Below are 18,997 nucleotides of genomic sequence, written 5' to 3' on the forward strand. Positions count from 1 at the left end.
GAAGACACTGTCATTCTGGGAGCTCAGCGCCATTTTCCGTGGCCAGTAAGCAGTGTGAAAATGGCCCTGGTCAGATGAGCCTACTAAATAAATTAGCAGATGCTACTTGCTGCCACAACATGGCTAGTTGCTTAGTTGACTTCTTAAAAAAAGATCAGACAAATTCATGGACCTATCAGCAAACAGCACACAGTGACCTCAGGCAGGGTGCCTTTTGTGTGTAAGGTGCCATCAAGTCACATCTGACATGGAGACCCTGAGGGGTTTTCAGGGCAAGAGACTAACACAGGCTTTTTGCCACTGCCTGCCTCTGCAACCCTGGTCTTCGCTGGAGGTCTCCCATCCAAAGGGGGACAAGAAGAGAATTTTCTCTCTTCCACCTCTTATTTACAGGGAAGGAGAAAGGAGAGGTACAGGTCTCAGGGGTACGAAGACACTATAAGAGCACTGCAGTGCCTCTTCTGAGAATAAAAGAGGGAAGCAAAGTGGGAATAACCTGAGAGGCATAACCTGTTGCTTTTATACCTACGTACGGCTTCAAGGCTTCAGAGAGATGGGGGAGGGGGGACTCCTCTCACTGTGACCATTGTTCCCCCAAGAAATGCTTCTCCCTGTCTTTCCTTGGGTCCTCCTACCCACTCACCAGCAATATGGACCCTATGATGATATCACCTCTTCTCTCTTCTGTCTGCTTGATCATCTTGGGCATTTCTAGCTGGAGGAGGCAAAATGAAGAGGGCTGCATTATTAAGGTGCAATGCTGTGGGGTCTCTAGCCCCATGGTCAGTTGAAACTTCACACAATGGTGAGGGGAAGGAGACGGGGGCCATTTTTACACTGCTTACTGGCCACGGAACATGGCGCTAAGCTCCCAGAACGACAGTGGCATGATTTCGCACGAGAACGATTTTTGCGCCAGGAAGACACTGTTGTTCTGGGAGCTCAGCGCCATGTTCCGTGGCCAGTAAGCAGTGTGAAAATGGCCCTGGTCAGATGAGCCTACCAAATAAATTAGCAGATGATACTCGCTACCACAACATAGCCAGTTGCTTAGTTGACTTTTTAAAAAAAGATCAGACAAATTCATGGACCTATCAGCAAACAGTACATAGCGACCTCAGGCAGGGTGCCTTCTGTGTGTAAGGTGCCATCAAGTCACATCTGACATGGAGACCCTGTGGGGTTTTCAGGGCAACAGACTAACAGAGGTGGTTTGCCGTTGCCTGCCTCTGCAGCCCTGGACTTCGTTGGTGGCCTCCCATCCAAGTACTAACCAAGGCCAACCCTGCTTTACTTCTGAGGTCCGATGAGTTAATGATGTCATAACAGTTGCCTAGCAACTTTCAAAGTGGCAGCTGAAATCCTGCAATATAGACTTATGAGATCTCTGCAGCAATTTAGGGTTGCCCAGGAAACCCAAATGCGAACCAAAATCTAACGAGATTACATCCTGAGCTCTCAGGTCTCTTCTCAAGACAGATGCTTCTTTATAGTGGGGTCCTGAAACATATATAGGATGCTTACTTTTTTCACTGATGATTTCACTGGAATGAATCCTGACAGCATCTTAACATCAATGATTGCCATGTTAGAGGATGGGCGCTTGCCGGTGTAGCTGAGAGACAAAGAGAAAAAGGAAGCCATTTCAAATTCTTGAACTCAAAGTCAAAGCCACCAATGCCTTATTCTTGGGAAAATATTCTTGGTGAAGAATTGCCTTCAGGTGTGCTGATGTGGCCTGCCTCAATGGGGCTCCTTAGTCACAGAAGATGCCACGTTGACTGGTTGGGAGAAAAATGGCAGTCTTGGGCACAGAGAAGAGCAGAAGATTAGTCCAGGCTGGAAACGGCAAGGGAGGACCTGTGGCTGAAATGTGGCTGTCTGGAGACCTGTGGGGATGGTAGTGGAAGCTAAAGGAAAGAGAAAGTACTTGGAGTGCTAAGGGGAGTGGTGCAAGCCATGTCCCCAAGAGGATCTGAGGAGGAGCTTGGGTAGATTGGTGCTCAGCTTCTAGTTGCCTGAGAAAACCTGAGGAGATGAGCCCTTGGCTGGCCCTTGGCTTGCATGGTGGCTTTAAACATAAAAGTACTCCCTGCACAGGGACGGCCGCCACCATTGAGGTGGTGAGGCAGGTGCCGCGGGAGCTGAGGCACTGAAGGGGGCGCTGGAGGGGGTGCTGTAGGCAGAGGCACGTGCCCATGGAGATGGTGTGCCTAGCCTGCAGTTGCTGCAGCAGGCCAGCCCTGCACCGCCGCCGCCACCAACGCATGCCCCCAGCCGGGCACAGCAGCCGCGGGCCAGGCACGGCGGGTGTCTGGGGCGGTGTGCAGACCCTCCCCAGCCACCCGCCATGCCTGACTGGGAGTGCAGGCAACCTCGTACCCCGTCCCAGCCACTTGCCGGCCAATGGGGCCGGCTTGCTGATGACATCATCACGCAGTGACAACGTCATAACGCAGTGATGTCATCACGCAATCTGGGGGCACCAGAAACCCTGGCGCCACTCCTGTCCCTGCACTCGGTGAGACCACAGAAAGTGGGGCTTGATACTGGAACTGGCGGGCTCAGCAGCAGATGCGACTGACTCTGGCCAAATGTAGAAGCTTCTGATGGTGCCTGCTTGGTTCCTGCCCAGTAGAAGAATTAACGGAGGGAGTTACATGGTAGGGCAAACATTTCTTAAACTATGGTTGTTGGGGGTTTTCCGGGCTGTATTGCCGTGGTCTTGGCATTGTAGTTCCTGACGTTTCGCCAGCAGCTGTGGCTGGCATCTTCAGAGGTGTAGCACCAAAAGACAGAGATCTCTCAGTGTCACAGTGTGGAAAAAGATGTAGGTCATTTGTATCTACTCAGGAGGGGTGGGGTTGAGCTGAGTCATTCTGTAAGAGTTTCCCAGGGTGTGGAATGCTAATGGCGGGAGGCTTCACTGTATCCTGAGGAGGTTCTTTTGCATATGGATTGGTGCTTGATGTGCTAATCTTCTCTGCAGGGCTATTGTCGGGTGTGGAGTGTTTTGTTGGCCTGGTGTTTTTCAGAACTGGAGCCCATGCTCTGTTCATTCTTAAGGTTTCTTCTTTCCTGTTGAAGTTTTGCTTATGCTTGTGAATTTCAATGGCTTCCCTGTGCAGTCTGACAAAGTAGTTGGAAGTGTTGTCCAGTATTTTGGTGTCCTGGAATAAGATACTGTGCCCTCTTATTCCAGGACACCAAAATACTGGACAACACTTCCAACTACTTTGTCAGACTGCACAGGGAAGCCATTGAAATTCACAAGCATAAGCAAAACTTCAACAGGAAAGAAGAAACCTTAAGAATGAACAGAGCATGGGCTCCAGTTCTGAAAAACACCAGGCCAACAAAACACTCCACACCCGACAATAGCCCTGCAGAGAAGATTAGCACATCAAGCACCAATCCATATGCAAAAGAACCTCCTCAGGATACAGTGAAGCCTCCCGCCATTAGCATTCCACACCCTGGGAAACTCTTACAGAATGACTCAGCTCAACCCCACCCCTCCTGAGTAGATACAAATGACCTACATCTTTTTCCACACTGTGACACTGAGAGATCTCTGTCTTTTGGTGCTACACCTCTGAAGATGCCAGCCACAGCTGCTGGCGAAACGTCAGGAACTACAATGCCAAGACCACGGCAATACAGCCCGGAAAACCCCCAACAACCATCGTTCTCCGGCCGTGAAAGCCTTCGACAATACATTTCTTAAACTGCTGTTATACTGGCAGGAAAACTGGCTCTTCGTTGTAGGAAGCTATTGCCCTGTGAGAGGGGAGGGGAGTGGTGGAAGAAACAATGTGTGGGTGGAGAACATTTCCCATTGCTGACTTCTCAAGGAAACTCTTTAGGAAACCGCCAACATCACTTGCACCCCAAGTCTAGCTGCTCAACCACATTGGCATGCTTGAACTTCCGTAAATGGTTAGCTGATATTCACCGAAGTGTGGTGTAGATTTACTCAAGGCCTGCTGATGGCCGTTCAACTGAGGAGAGCTTCCCTCTCTCAGTCTTCAGCTCCACTCCTCATGTAGTGGCCTAGACTAGAGACCTACTCAGGAGTATGCAATTACCTGACATTGATAGCCACATCAAACACTACGTTGGCTTTAGGTCCTGTACACGTCTCAGGAACTGTGTGCACCTCCAGTGCGAAAGTTTCGCCCTCGTGGCGGGGCTGCACATTGTATTTCAAGGTGGTCTGGAAAGGAAATGGCAATAGGATGTCTCACTCCAGGTCGTTCCTTCGCAACTTGCACGGACTTGTGAGCCGACCCAGCTTCACACCCTGCACTGGGAGGGTGCTTGTGAGGCTGCGATCTGTATCCTGTCCCATTTGGTCTCTTCTCCTCTAAACGGTTCTGAGGCTATTCCTCCTTGTCATTGGGTCCATTTGTTCAAGGCACAGGAGCCTTTCCTGCCTCCCCTTCTTATTCTCCAGCCTCCCCCCGCTCTGATTTGCTAGGGGGCACTGAAACAACCCCAGAGCTGGGCAAGTCCTGCAGGCTCTGCTTGTGCCTGGCCATAAGTGGGCCTTCCGGGCCCAGGGGCATCTTCCCAGGAAAGATAAAGGAGAAGCAATGCTGATTCTGTGAACCTGGACAGATCAGGAGAGGGAGGCCAGGAAGGGATACATCAGTGCTAAGTTCTCATGGCCCCTTCTAACATGCCCAGGGTAATGCTGATCGCCACCTTGGGATCAGGTAGCAATTTCCCCCCAGGCCAGTTTGGTCAGGGATCCGGATGGTGTTTTGCCATCTTCTGGGCATGGAATCAGAGTCACCGGTGTGTGTGTGTTTGGGGGAGGTAGTTGTGAATTTCCTGCATTTCCCTAGGGGTCCCTTCCAACCCTATACTTCAGTGAAGTCCACCCTCCTTTTCTTTCCTTGCCCACATGCTTCATCCTATCCCTTCTTGCCTTCTGCGCCTTCATTTCTTCATAAATCCATAGCCATGTTAGTCTGAAGTCACAATATAGCGAAGAGTCCAGTAGCACCTTTAAGACTAACCTACTTTATTGTAGCATAAGCTTTCGAGAACCACAGCTCTCTTCGTCAGATGCAACCTGACGGTTGCATCTGACGAAGAGAGCTGTGGTTCTCGAAAGCTTATGCTACAATAAAGTTGCATCTGACAAAGAGAGCTGTGACTGAGAGATCTCTGTCTTTTGGTGCTACACCTCTGAAGATGCCAGCCACAGCTGCTGGCGAAACGTCAGGAACTACAATGCCAAGACCACGGCAATACAGCCCGGAAAACCCCCAACAACCAGAGCTGTGATTCTTGAGAGCTTATGCTACAGATGCATCTGATGAAGAGGGCTGTGGTTCTCGAAAGCTTATGCTACAATAAAGTTGGTTAGTCTTAAAGGTGCTACTGGACTCTTTATTACTTCATTTCTTCATTCCACTGTCTCCAAGTGGGAACTCTCCATTCAAAGCATAATAGAGCTTGAAGGGGCCTTACAGACCATCTAGTCTAACCTCCTGCCCAATGAGGGAACAGCCTAAAGCATCTCTGACAAGTGTTCATCAGCCGCTCCTTGAAGACTGCCAATGAGGGGGAGCCCACCACATCCCCCGGCAGCCGATTCCACTGCTGGATTACTTTTAACGTGAACATGAAGATGTTTCCCCTAACGTCCAGCTGATACCTCCTCTCCTGGAATTTCAACCCATTGTTTTAAGTCCTATCCTCTGTTGCCAATAGGAAGAGCTCCCTTCCCCAAGTATTTTAAAGAGAGCAACTATCTTTCCGCTCAACCTCCTTCTCTCCAAACGGAACATTCCCAAGTCCTTCAGTCTTTCCTCAAGGCTTGGTCTCCAGGCCCCTGATCATCCTGGTTGCTTTCCTTTGCACCTGTTCCAATTTGTCCACATCCTTTTTGAAGTGAGGCCTCCAGAACTGCATACAATCCTCCAGGTGGGGTCTGACCAATCCGGTATATGGTGGGAGGGACAAGGACATTGTATGCTGTTGTGCCTTTGTTGATGCACCCCAAGATTGCATTTGCCTTTTTTGTTGCTGCATCACACTAGCTGCTCATATTTAGCTTCCTATCTGTACCCCCAAGATCTTGTTCACACACACTGCTTCCCAGAAATCTATCCCCCATTCTTTGCATTTTAGTTACCCACGTGCAAAATCCAGCACTTACCCATGTTAAATTGTATCTTATTCAAATCTGCCCACCTTTTCAGTGTGTTCAGATCTCATTGAATTCTATTCCTATCTTCAAGGGTGATTGCTGCTCCTCCCAGTTTTATTTTAATTTTGTTTACGTCATTTATAGTCCGTCTTTCTCCCTGAGACTCAGGGTGGATTACACAGTGGGAGATCAGTGCAGTCAATATCAAGAACATTTCCATAAACAATGCCATAGGGTAAACAGATACAAGTTTGCAAAGACACAGCATTAGCAGGAATCCAGTATCACATAGTGGCGCGGTTTATGGTTCCTGACTCATTAGTGGATCATCAGAGGCCCCCTCCCTACAATAGAGCTCTCCTATCTCAGTAAAAAGCCCTTTTGAATCATTTGGTTTGCATCATTTGGTGTCACCTGCAAATTTAACGAGTCACCCCTTCACAGCCTGGTCCAGATCAGTTACAAGAATATTGGAAAGCACATCCCCTGTCACTTGCCTCTCCCAAGCACCCCTATGATGCTCACCTGCGCGTAGACACACCCTTCTCCCGTCACTTGCACGCTGTAGTCTCCTGGCACTTTGGCCACAGCTCCGCACTGAAGCAGCAAGCGGTTGTGTTTGTCCACCTGAAACTGGTGCTGGACTTCCTTCCCAGAGAGCAGTTTTGCTTCTGCTTGTGCATCAGTCTTGGAGTAGGTGGAAGCCCCGTACAGGGAGAGGGCCTGCAGGGCAACCACGGTGTCCTGCAACAGACGTCGAGAGATGAGTGGGGCTACCCTGGGATAAGGGCCAGTGCGGCGGAGCGGCTAGAGCGCTGGTCGAGGGTCCGGGAGACCCCAGTTGGAATCCCTGCTCTGCCATGGAAGCTCATCGGTGGCTTTGGGCCAATCACTCTCTCTCAGCCTCTCCTGTCTCACAGGTAGGCCGCCCTTTGACTCAGGAGGACAGTCTGGTGCGTATTGGCTGAAAACTGCTTTGTGGAAAATGAAGATGAACCTCAAGTTCTGAATAGTTATGCTCTCTTGGCATCGCCACAAGTAAGCGGGTGAAAAGAATGTGAAGATGGATCTCAGTGTTGCTGGGGTGGGGAGAACACTGTTGTAGTCCTCTTTTGGACTGGAAACACAGCGGGATACAAAGAAGACATGGATTTTAATCACTTGCTTCCTTCATCCCCCTCTTTGCCCTCATCCTTGGACTTGTCTTGTCTCTGTGAAAATGGCAGCTGTGTAAATCTCCCTTTTCCCACTTCTGCCTCGTGTCTGAATCGTTCATACTTCATATGAGTGAAACCAAAAGTTATTATTACCAAAAAGCATACCAACATGATATGAAAATAAAAGGTTAATTGACAGGACAGCTGAACTGGAGAAGCATCACCTCCAATCAAGAAATCACTCTGGGGTGAATGCTGTCCCCCCACATACCACAGGCCCTTGGTACAACAGGGTCTGACATATAGGAGCAACTGCCTCCCACCCCACCCCATGTTTTCCTACCAGCAGCCCCACACCAAACATGGGATGAAAGTCCTCCGCGTAGAGTTGCCAGCCTCTAGGTGGTGGCTGGAGATCTCCTGGAATTACAACTGATCTCCAGGCAGGGGCGGTGCCAGGGTTTCTGGTGCCCGCAGCTGCCCCTTCATGTGCACGCATGCAGTGTGCATGCGCCCCCCCCCCAGACTGTGTGATGATGTCAACATGTGATGACATCATCATGCAGCAAAGCCGGCCCCATTGGCCGGTGGGTGGGTGGGATGGAGCGCAGAGGCTGCCCGCACTCCACACGCTGCCCTGGACGCCATGCTGTGCCTGGCCCACGGCTGCTGCGCCCGGCGTGTGGTAGTGGTGGCGGTGGCACCCCTTCCAGTGCCCTCTGGTGCCCCAGTGCCCGCGGCACTCGCCTCACTGGTGGTGCCAGCCCTGTCTCCAGGCCATAGAGATCAGTTCCCCTGGAGAAAATGGCTGCTTTGGAGGGTGGGCTGTATGGCATTATATCCTGAGAAGGTCCCTCCCCAAACCCTGCCCTTTCCGGGCACCACCCTCCAAATCTCCAGGAATTTTCCAACCTGGAGCTAGCAACCTCTATTGACTTGTATGGAGCATAGCAAAATTACTGCCATCTGGAAAATGATTAGGGAGGGGGACACAGTAAACAAAGAAAGGAGGGGGAGAACCCACAACTCAACCCGAAATGGTCTGTAGATGCTACAAGGGTCAAGCTAAAATCATAAAATACATTCAAAATAGATATTTATTGTACAATGTACAGTAATAAAATCAAAAGATTCAAAATAGGGCCTGAATATCAGGGCAGAATAGATACATATTGTTTTCTGGAAGTGTGGGTCTGTTTATTACTAAAGTGTGTATTATTGGCCATTGAGGAAGGCCCTTGGGCCTTTGGTTATGGTCTTGGGTTGGTCATTTGACATGTCTATCAACTGTACTGGGAGAATGTTGCAGCTTATCTAAAGCTTTCCTCTGCAGCCTGACATTCAGGCCCTTTGCTTTTAATCCTTTAATTTTATTACTGAGGGTGATACAGTTCCTTTTATCCAAAGATTCTCTTGCAACAATGGCTTTACCCCCAGTTTTTCCAGTTTCTTTCAGCTCGTTGAATGGAATAGAGAAATGGATGAGCAAATGGGAAAATTCTCTGGGAGAAAACACAGAGCCCCCCCCCCCCCCCGCCTCCACCAAGGAGAGGAAGGACAAAAAAATCTTCATCTGGGCAGTAAAATAGCTTGTGCAGTTTTGGAAATAAAGCAAAAAGCTGCCCACAAATGATATAAATCAGAGAACGTGATAAATGTGGAATAAAGGATCAAAATTGTACTTTATGTTTGTCATACTTTGTGAATCCCTTTGTTCCCACTGCAATTTTTTTGCCAATTACAAGCAGTACCTCAAAAATTTGAAGGAAAAAAACCCCACACGACCCTGCCTGCCTCTTGCTGTGGGGTCTTGGCGGGAAAGAGCTTACCTGGGTAGATGAGAACCCCCCTGTGGGATTCTGCTGCCTGCTGAGCCATTTGACAATCTTGGATGCTGTTGTCAGAGCCTCCCTGGATAGCACTGGCCCTTCGGTGAGGTGAGCAAGGAGCACGTAAGCTGTCATCTCTATCTCTGCAGAGGGAGCCCGGAGCTGATAGAATTGCCCATGGTGCTCCTCCTGTTGTCTGCCAGGCCTCTGCCAATGCATGGAGCCATCTCCTTCAGAGGCGGAATCAGAGAATTCTGGTAACTACTACAGGCATTTTCACACACGAGGCTTAAAGGGGCTCTTTCTCAAAACTGCTGCACTGGCCAGATTTCCCATGCACGTGCTTCTTCTTCTACTTTCTCTTCTGCATATTAACTTGAATAGCAGCTGAGAGGCCCATTGCTGACTTAATAACAACAACACTGCAGTGCTGTTGAGGATTCAAAGTCCTTCAGATTCTTTATCTTGTAATTGTCACGCCAGCCGCATAATATTGGCCATCTTTCTATCACCGCATTACAGGAATGGGCTGAGGCAGAGAGCCGGCTGCTCAAAGCCGCTACAGTGAGAGTCAAACCAGGGGACTTCCTGCTCTAGAGCTCAGATGTCTGGCAAAGGTCTAAGAGTCATCTAGCCTAGAGAAGGATACTACATGGAAACAGGTGGCTTCATTGCATAGATCTGTTTCTACAGCATATTGCTTTGTGCATTTTTCAAACAAAAAAAAATCCGTGAAACAATAAGGGGATGGAGCCACCTTTGTGAAAAGGAGTGTGGGAGTGAGATTGATTAGGATAGCTCTTGCTCTGCTATCTTGGCAGCTCTGGGCATGCCACCCCCCGCTGCCACCTGCAATATGGAAGAGAGAATACTGGGCTACTTGCAATGTTGCTGCGTAATAGGTGAACAGTTCTTCAAACAACTGGCAGACAAGTGGCAAAGTGAGAGTCTCTCTACAGGAGACATTGGACACATGAAGAACACGTGTCGGGAGATGCCATGAAGGGAAATTTAAAAAGGCAGAGCCAGTAGCAGGCCAAAGGCTTTGCTCTACACTGGCATTGTGTGAAGGGGCTGTGAAATGCCAGAAGGGAAACTTCAGTCCATTATAACCTCTCCAGGTACATGTCTGGCTCAGGAAGGCAGCTCCAATCCATTTCCATTCCTGGCTGCCCTCTGGTTGTGATCCCACAGTTTTAGACTGGAGAGGTGAAATTGACAGAGTTTTTGGGGAGGCAAAGATGAAATTAACAAACCCTCTGAGGAGTGATCTCTGCCAACTCTGTCTTTTTAAACTACGCCTCCCGGCTAACATTGCATCTCCCTACACTTGACAAACATCCACCAAGACGTCTAGTGTAGAAAAGACTCTGAGCCAGTGAGTGATATTGCCTCTCTGACATCTTCTCTGTTAAACACTAGACTATATCAGGTATAGGTTATGAGCTGAATCCAGCAGAGGGGAAACAGCATCATAGTGCGGCTGCATGAAAAAATACAGACAGGGCTGACGGACACATCCCCCCCTTGGGTCAGGAAACAGAGGATGGGGTCGGTGCGGGAATTGCTCTTGAAACATGTTATCCTCTCTGGAGCGCCCTTCTCACCTTCTTTTACAGCTGCCTCCTCAAGGGAGGACAGCATCTCTTTCTTCTTCTCCTCTTTCCCTGCCAAGGCAAAGGCATAGGCCAACAGAGCCCGGGTGTAGACGTGGATGTCTTCTGCCTGGGCCGCAGTCTCCAAGCAAAAGAGAGCATTGCGCACAACAGGGTGCTGGAAAGAAAAGGACAAAGATACTCGTCTGAAGCCGCCAGCACCATTTCTGAAGGCTTGGCAAGACCATTGTGCATGGCTTGTATGGCACCTTCATACCCGCTGCCAAAACCACCTGATACCCATGTCTGCATGGTACTGCACAGAACAAATCAATAGAAAGTCCCTTCTCAAAGGGAGCTTTATTCTTTCCTGATAGAACCCCCATGGAGGGAGAAGGGGAATACTCACAGAGACGGGCAAAGGAATCTCCAGCAGAGCGATTGTGATATAAGCAGACAGAGTGACTTCATCATCAACCCCGCCCTGGAGAAAACAAGGCACGAAGCTGTCAACTCTTGCTCCCTCAGCAGACCTGGGGGTGCCACTCTCCACTGCCGTCCACAACACGGAGGTGAGAATACTGGTCTACCTTGCAATGCTGCTGTGCAGGCTACTTACAGTGAAATCCCAAGCAGAGTTACTCCAGTCTGAGCCCATTGATTTCAATTCTGTTTAGGAATTCACAGTTAGTGTACGTGAAGCACTTTAAATAGTTACCTGAAAAACCCTTCAGGACATCATCATCATCATCACCGTTAATAATCCGCCTCTCTCATTGAGACTCAAGGCAGATTACACAGTAAGATCCTCCTTCAGAGGGTTTGTTAATTATTGACAGAACCTTCCGGAAGGCAAAGAGGAAATTAACAAACCCTCTGAGGAGTGATCTTTGCCGGCTCTGTAGAGAGGTGAAAATCAAACTACACCTCCCGGCTAACATAGCATCTCCCTTCACTTGAGCGTCCTCGTGTAATTTGTCTCATGTAGTTTCGCTCTCACGGGCTTCCCACTTCATGATCCGATTAATGCACTCATTGATTTTCTGTTGGCTCAGCCGCTTGTTAGTGAACAAGAGGAAAGTTCTTTCTAAGTAGGTTACTTTATTTGCTGCTGCAGCCCCTAAGTTATGACCCAAATGCTGAAATATGATCAACTGTTTTGAGGTTTTAAGTGTATTGCCTACCCCAACTGGTTTCCAAAAACAAAACCCAAGAAAACAAAGTAACATTATTCTTCCATGAATGATCCCTCCTTAATTCTGAGCCCCAAAGGCAAGTCCAAAAGCCCTTCTTAACGGTCTTATTTTATTTTGTCTTGTTCTCTTATTTGGCCATAACCTTTAGGTTCTGACACTTCTACCTTGATGGCATTGTTCAGGAGGTGTCCAGAGCTTTGGAAGCAGCCGTTCTCCTTCTGCCTGGAAGCCAAGGAGGCCTGAGCATCCGTGATGAGCTGGTCTTCAACAAAGATGTAGGGACGGGCCTGTGCAAAGGACTTGAGCACAAAAGCGGTCAGCCTGCAAGAAGAGAAGAGCATCATCCCTCCCCTCCTTGCTTTTGTGCCTGCCAAGACAGATCTGCTCAAGGGGCCCTCACAATATGGAATAAATTGGCCCTCTGTTCTGTGAAGATTCTTTTTGTCTTGCCTCGTGTGACTCACTATACCAGTGTAGCACAGTGGATGAAGTGTGTGGGACTTAGGGATGTGAGATGTTCCACCTCGCCTGCCAATAGCTCAAAGGCCAGTGGAGGAAAATGGGGTGGGGTTGGCATGCCTGCATTATGCAAGCATGCACCATCACTTCCATCAAAAACATTGGGAGGCAATGCTCTAGGATCTGCCAAAAACTCTATGGTTCTCATAGGATAAAATCAGGAAGAGAGAACCATGCCTGCTGTTCTGAATTCCTTGAAAGAAGAGAGGAATAAAATATTATAGATAGATAGTTATTGCTACTCCAGGTAGGGTTGTCAGGTCTAGGTTGGGAAATTCCTGGAGATTTAGGGGGGGGAGACTATAAAGGTGTGGTTTGAGGAGGGGAGTGGCCTCATTGGGGTATAATGCCATAGAGTCCACCTTCCAAAGCTGCCAGTTTCTTCAGGAGAAATGATCTCTATCACTTGGAGATCAGTTGTAATTCTGGAAGATCTCCAGCCACCACCTGGAGGCTGGCAACCCTAGCAGATTATTTCTGCTTGCGTTAGAAGAGGAGGACCAATGCTATCTCTCCTCAGGTTTCAGAGTTTGGTCAGAGATCTGTTTACTCTGTACTCCTTACAGACCTGAAATGCTCTTTGATGTGTAGATTGCTAATCTCAGGACTGCCTCCTTGAGGCACCTTCTTCTTTCTCTCTTTGTCACAGTCTCTAGTCCTCACTCGTCTCCTCTCCATCTTGCACCATGGATGGAGGACCTGTCCTACAACCCAGTGCCATCCTTAGACTAGAAAGGTAGATAGCAATCTCTCTCTCTCCGATCGGAGTATGGAGTTCCTACAATAAAGAACTCTCATTTCCCCCCCTAAACCTAAGCCAAGTCTCTCTACACAAGGCATCTTACATGGGGACGCTCAAGTGACTTACTTTCTGTGTGGTCTTATATTCAATGCACTCTGTCTCCCTAGCAGTGCTTGTGTATCCACAATGGGAGAGCAAGTGGAAGATCTTTCACTTGAGCGTCCCTGTGTAAGATGTCTTGTGTAGAGAGACTCATAGTGTAAATCTGTTGTTTTCTCTTACATGCACACTAGCCTGTAAAGCTCCTACACCCGTCATACTCTTCCCTGCAAATGATGCAACTCTGCTACCCTTCTAATAATCTAGGGAGGACCAGCATATAGTTTAAAGCCTGATGTGCTTGAAAGGTGCTCCCATTACTGTTCATTGCAAAATGTAGGGTTACCAACCTCCAGGAAGGGCCCGGAGTTCTGGAATAACAACTGGTCTCCAGATGACACAGAGCAGTTCACCTGGATCAGTTTACCTGCAGCTGCGGAGGGCGGACCCTACGGCATCACATTCCCAGTGAGCTCTTTCCCCTCCTCTGCCCTCCTCTGGCACCCCTCCCCCCCAAATCTCCAGGGATTTCCTAAACCAGATTTGGCAACCCTAGCAAAATGTCCATCATTGATATGTGTACAAAGTGGGCAGGGGAGGGCATTTTATTGCAGGATCCCTTGGGTGTTGCAACACCTCTCGTTGCCGTCTGCACCCCCCTGAGCGCAAGAGAATGCACTGGGCCATCCAGGGTTGGAGGCGGGGGGGGAGGGGGCGGCAAGTTAGGCCCGTCTTGCTTCCAAGTGCTGGACCTTTTCTTCCGTCATAACACTGAATGATAGACATGTACTTATGTGGTGGTGATGGAGGAGTCACCATAGCTGACTTATGGTGGCTGACCCCTGGTGGGTTTTCATGGCAAGAGACTAACAGAGGAGGTTGGCCGTTGCCTGCCTCTGCAACCCGGGTCTTCCTTGGAGGTCTCCCATCCAATTACCAACCAAGGCCGACCCTGCTTAGCTTCTGAGACCTGACAAGATCAGGCTTGCCTAGGCTATCCAGGTCAGGCGGGGCTATGTATTTATGTAAGAGCAGGTAAAAAGATTAACTGGGGACTGCATCCAGACGAAGGGATAAATCTATTCCCTGTTTTGTGTGTCCTCAGTAACTGAAAACCATGTTTTCTGCTATCTTCCCGTCTCTGATTCTCCACCTACACTCCACCTTGGATTGTTTGTAACTCTACAATATGATGGACTGCGGCGATTGTGAGTCTGAGCGAGCTAATCTCCTCTGACATAATCAGGGTTGCATTTAATACTTAGTACTACAGATTAAAAAAAATAAACATTTAGTCAACCAAAATTCTGCCCGTTTGTGTAAATCCTGAATAAATGATCTCTTCTTTTGCATAATTTATTCTCCGTCATTTTCTATTTTGCAGAGCTTTTTTGGCTTCAGTTCTTGGGGGTGGGGCAAGGAGTTGTAAGCTAAAACCTTGTCCCCTGAACAACAGACATCTTATTTAGAACACACACAAACCCCTTCCCAGCTCTAGAGATTCTCCCCGGGCATTTCCCATAGACTGTCAAGTGTTATTTTCACAACTGTAGGGCTAAAAATTGCTGTTAAAAAATGAAAGTTGAATTTCTTCAGGAAGCTAGATTCTGTGAGCAGCTCTCTACACAAGATGCCTCAGCGTGTGTTCGTCAAGTGTAGGAAGACGCAATGTTAGCCAGGAAGCACAGTTTTAAAAAACAGCCGGCAGAGATCGCTCCTCAGAGGGTTTGTTAATATCATCTTCACCACCCCCAAAGGCTCTGTCAATTCACTTTTCCAGTCTAAAACCGTGTGAGATCGCAACCAGAGGGCACTGAGAAATGGAAATGAGCTGGAACTGCCTTCCAGAGCTGGGCTTGGACCTGGAGAGGTTCTAATGGGCTGAAGTTTCCTTTCTGCCATTTCACAGCCCCTTCAGACAGCTCCAGTGTAAAGCAAAGCTTTTGCCCTGCTGCCAGCTCTATCTTTTTAAACAATCCTTCCCGACTAACATTGCATCTCCCACGAGTTGTTCATGTGTCAGATGTCTCACCTAGAGAGTCTCTTATTCTGCAGCTTTCCAGTGTTTTTGCAGATGGGGGAACAGAGGAGAAACAGTGACGCTTACCACGTGTTTCCTTGCACATGGTGACGTAGTCCAAAGGTGCTATAAGAGCCGTCAGTGTGCTTGTATTTTAGCTGCCGCTGGTAGCCTGAAATGGAAGTTATTGTTTATGCAAAATAACAATCACTGTGCTGTAAGTAGCTTCCTACCAGGGTATACATCGAATGTTGTTTGTTGTTGTTATTCTTCAACAATAGCAGTGCCCCCTCCATCTGGGAATGGTTGTGGCATGTTCCCAATTTTAGCATGCGCTACTTCTCAGCTGCGCATTCAGGCTCACGCACCTCCTCTACCGAAGTCGGTACGGTTTACTTCTAAGAAAATATGCATAGAACTGGGTTGTATAGATTTAATGGACTGAGCTATTGGTTAAGCAGATTGCATAGACAGCCCTATCTGTGGACAATTATCCATCCCAACTAAAGAGAAATAACAGGAGTCGAATCTGAGAGTCTTCTCACCAGCAACCAGGTAGCCAATGGCCTTGGATCTGGTCTCCTCAGTCAGTTGCTCCGTCTTGTTCAGATAGTCCAGGATGTAGATGTTGGGTGCAAAGAGGACCATGTTCTGCTCTCCACATCCATAGGGAAGTCGGAGCAGCTGCTGCAAGTTCTGTAAGGCTGTGCCCAGGATATCACCTGAAAGGGGAGAGGAGAACACAGGCTCAGGTCAGCTTGGAAGGCAAGTGAAAGGAAGAACCACAGAATAGGCAGGGATGTGAGAGCAAGAAGAAGAAGTAATAATGAGAAGGAGGAAGTTACAAAAGACAGTGAGGAAACGGTAAGAAAAATGCACAGGCAGGGAATGGTCAGATGGGACAGCAACATGCACCAATGAAAGTAAAACGAGCGGTAGAATGTATTGTCGAAGGCTTTCACGGCCGGAGAACGATGGTTGTTGTGGGTTTTCCAGGCTGTATTGCCGTGGTCTTGGCATTGTAGTTCCTGACGTTTCGCCAGCAGCTGTGGCTGGCATCTTCAGAGGTGTAGCACCAAAAAACAGAGATCTCTCAGTGTCACAATGTGGAAAAGATGTAGGTCATTTGTATCTACTCAGGAGGGGTGGGGTTGAGCTGAGTCATCCTGTAAGAGTTTCCCAGGGTGTGGAATGCTAATGGCGGGAGGCTTCACTGTATCCTGAGGAGGTTCTTTTGCATATGGATTGGTACTTGATGTGCTAATCTTCTCTGCAGGGCTATTGTCGGGTATAGAGTGTTTTGTGTTCTGCACAGGGAAGCCATTGAAATTCACAAGCATAAGCAAAACTTCAACAGGAAAGAAGAAACCTTAAGAATGAACAGAGCATGGTTTCCAGTTCTGAAAAACACCAGGCTAACAAAACAAAGTGAAGCCTCCCGCCATTAGCATTCCACACCCTGGGAAACTCTTACAGGATGACTCAGCTCAACCCCACCCCTCCTGAGTAGATACAAATGACCTGCCAACATCTTTTCCACACTGTGACACTGAGAGATCTCTGTCTTTTGGTGCTACACCTCTGAAGATGCCAGCCACAGCTGCTGGCGAAACGTCAGGAACTACAATGCCAAGATCACGGCAATACAGCCCGGAAAACCCACAACAACCATCGAGCGGTAGAATCTTTTGGGAATCTGAATATGTGTGCAGACATTTCAGCCCCCCCAGAGATTCCATTTCTGAATGCGATGCAAAGTTACTCCAGACAGCCCATTGAAACCACTGGTCTTAGACTGGAGTAATTTTGCATGGGATTGCATTATACCAGTGTACTTTCCTGGGAGTAAGCCCCATTGACCTGAGTAGAATTCTGAGTAGATCTCCCTGGGATTAGCTTCTAGCAGTGCAATCCTAAGAGAACTCTCTTGGGAGTAAGCCCTATTGAATAAAATAGGACTTACTTCTGAGTAGACCTCTTTAGGATCACTCCCTAAATCTCTCAAGCTCAGTAATGGGGCATCTAATACTGTGATTGTTTAGAAACGAGCATCCTGATGGTCCAAAACGTTTTCCTAACATAGAACAAGCTGCACTCGTGTAAAATAACATGAACAACAACTCTGGTGGCAAAATTAGAAATGTGTTGCAATTCAAAGAAGCTCTGTTTCCTCAGATGTCTAAAACACTTCACTTCCATAGTATCAGGGTCATGGACCCTGCCATACTCTGAGGGGTTTAGGGGTTCACTATTGGGCTGTTGACCAGGTCCTCTATAACGTATTTTAGGAGTGCTGGAGAAGCGGCTAAAGAAGCAGTCAGACGCTAAGAAAGGAATGTAGTTATCAGCGTGGCCAAGGAGACGTGGTCAGATGGCCTGAGAACTGAACTGAACTGATCTAAACTAGCCACAACAATTCTACTCTTTTTCTCTCTTCACTTTTCTTTTTCTGCATAGATGGGAGCCTAGCTAAAAAGGGGAACTGGGGGGAGTGGGCTGTGCTTGAAAGGTTTATTATACCTAGTAGGCAGGCGGGATTATTCCTGACAAGGAATGTCTACTGTACCAAGCTCTTAGATGATCAATACAACTTTAACTCATGCATCCTTGGACTCGCGCAGTGAAGTTACTTGAGATCTAAGCTGGCAGTCTCTGACACATAGTCAGAGAATAAGCAGAATTTCTTTAAAGGTCAGCTAATTGTTTTCTCCTATCCTGGATGGCCCAGGCTAGCCCAATCTCATTAGATCTTAGATCCAGAGGAGTTAGCTGTGTCAGTCTGTAGTTGCAAAATAGTAAGGAGTCCAGTAGCCCCTTTAAGACTAGCCAATTTTATTGTAGTATAAGCTTTCGAGAACCACAGCTGTCTGTCAGATGCATCTGAGGAAGAGAGCTGTGGTTCTCGAAAGCTTATGCAACAATAAAGTTGGTTAGTCTTAAAGGGGCTACTAGACTCTTTGCTGTTTCATTAGATCTTGGAAGCTAAGCAGGGTCAGCCCCAATTAGTACTTAGACAGAAAACCATCAAGAGAACTCAGGGTCTCTACAAGGAGGCAGGCAATGGCAAACCACCTCTGTTTCTCTCTTGCCTTGAAAACCCTAAGGGGCTGCCATGTCAGTTTGGTTGCAGCTTGACTGTACTTTACGCACAATGGTTTTCACTCCAAACCTCGCAAGAACAAGTTTCATTTCAGTGTATGGCTGCAATAAGAGTAGAAGGGGAAATGTCTCTTCTTTACGGATACTTGGCATTTTGTATCCTCTTATTTAATATTCAGTATGTTGGCTGTATATCAATCCTTTCTTCCTTTTTTAAAAAAAACTGGAAGTTGAAATGAATTTTGCATTATTCATGTGGTTCTTCATATTACTGAGGTACTGAGAACTGAAAAAGCTGTTCTTCGGAAACAGTCTTTACTTGGAAGACCATTGTATAGTTTTGTGCATTGTTTTAAAGGTGTGTTTTATTATGTTTGTTTTAATCGTCAGCTGTCTTGGTGACCCTTGATTAGGCAGAAAAGTGATATATAAATATTGTAAATTAAAATAAATAAATAAACTTACCAAGCACACAGAAATAGGCCCTGGCTGAGCCCTCAACCACATTTTCTGGAACCGTCAAGGAAACAGGTGCTTCGGAGTCTCCTGCCAGGAAAAGAGAACGAGAGAAATATCGA

General features: G+C 47.8%; 1 protein-coding gene across 1 annotated transcript in view; it reads right to left on the reverse strand.

Moving 5' to 3' along the window:
• Nucleotides 1-18,997, reverse strand: part of LOC129345356 (alpha-2-macroglobulin-like) — an 81,320-nt gene that overhangs the window by 8,368 nt on the left and 53,955 nt on the right. The window contains exons 23-33 of the mRNA XM_055002475.1: nt 18,885-18,965; nt 15,866-16,042; nt 15,408-15,492; nt 12,105-12,261; nt 11,154-11,228; nt 10,757-10,922; nt 9,150-9,379; nt 6,689-6,907; nt 4,089-4,216; nt 1,525-1,615; nt 644-715 (exon numbers count right to left, since the gene is read on the reverse strand). Of these exons, the coding sequence (XP_054858450.1) occupies nt 644-715; nt 1,525-1,615; nt 4,089-4,216; nt 6,689-6,907; nt 9,150-9,379; nt 10,757-10,922; nt 11,154-11,228; nt 12,105-12,261; nt 15,408-15,492; nt 15,866-16,042; nt 18,885-18,965 (1,481 nt within the window). The remainder of the gene's footprint in view (nt 1-643; nt 716-1,524; nt 1,616-4,088; nt 4,217-6,688; nt 6,908-9,149; nt 9,380-10,756; nt 10,923-11,153; nt 11,229-12,104; nt 12,262-15,407; nt 15,493-15,865; nt 16,043-18,884; nt 18,966-18,997) is intronic.

Source organism: Eublepharis macularius, chromosome 18 (assembly GCF_028583425.1).
Source record: "Eublepharis macularius isolate TG4126 chromosome 18, MPM_Emac_v1.0, whole genome shotgun sequence".
NCBI classification, from domain to species: domain Eukaryota; kingdom Metazoa; phylum Chordata; class Lepidosauria; order Squamata; family Eublepharidae; genus Eublepharis; species Eublepharis macularius.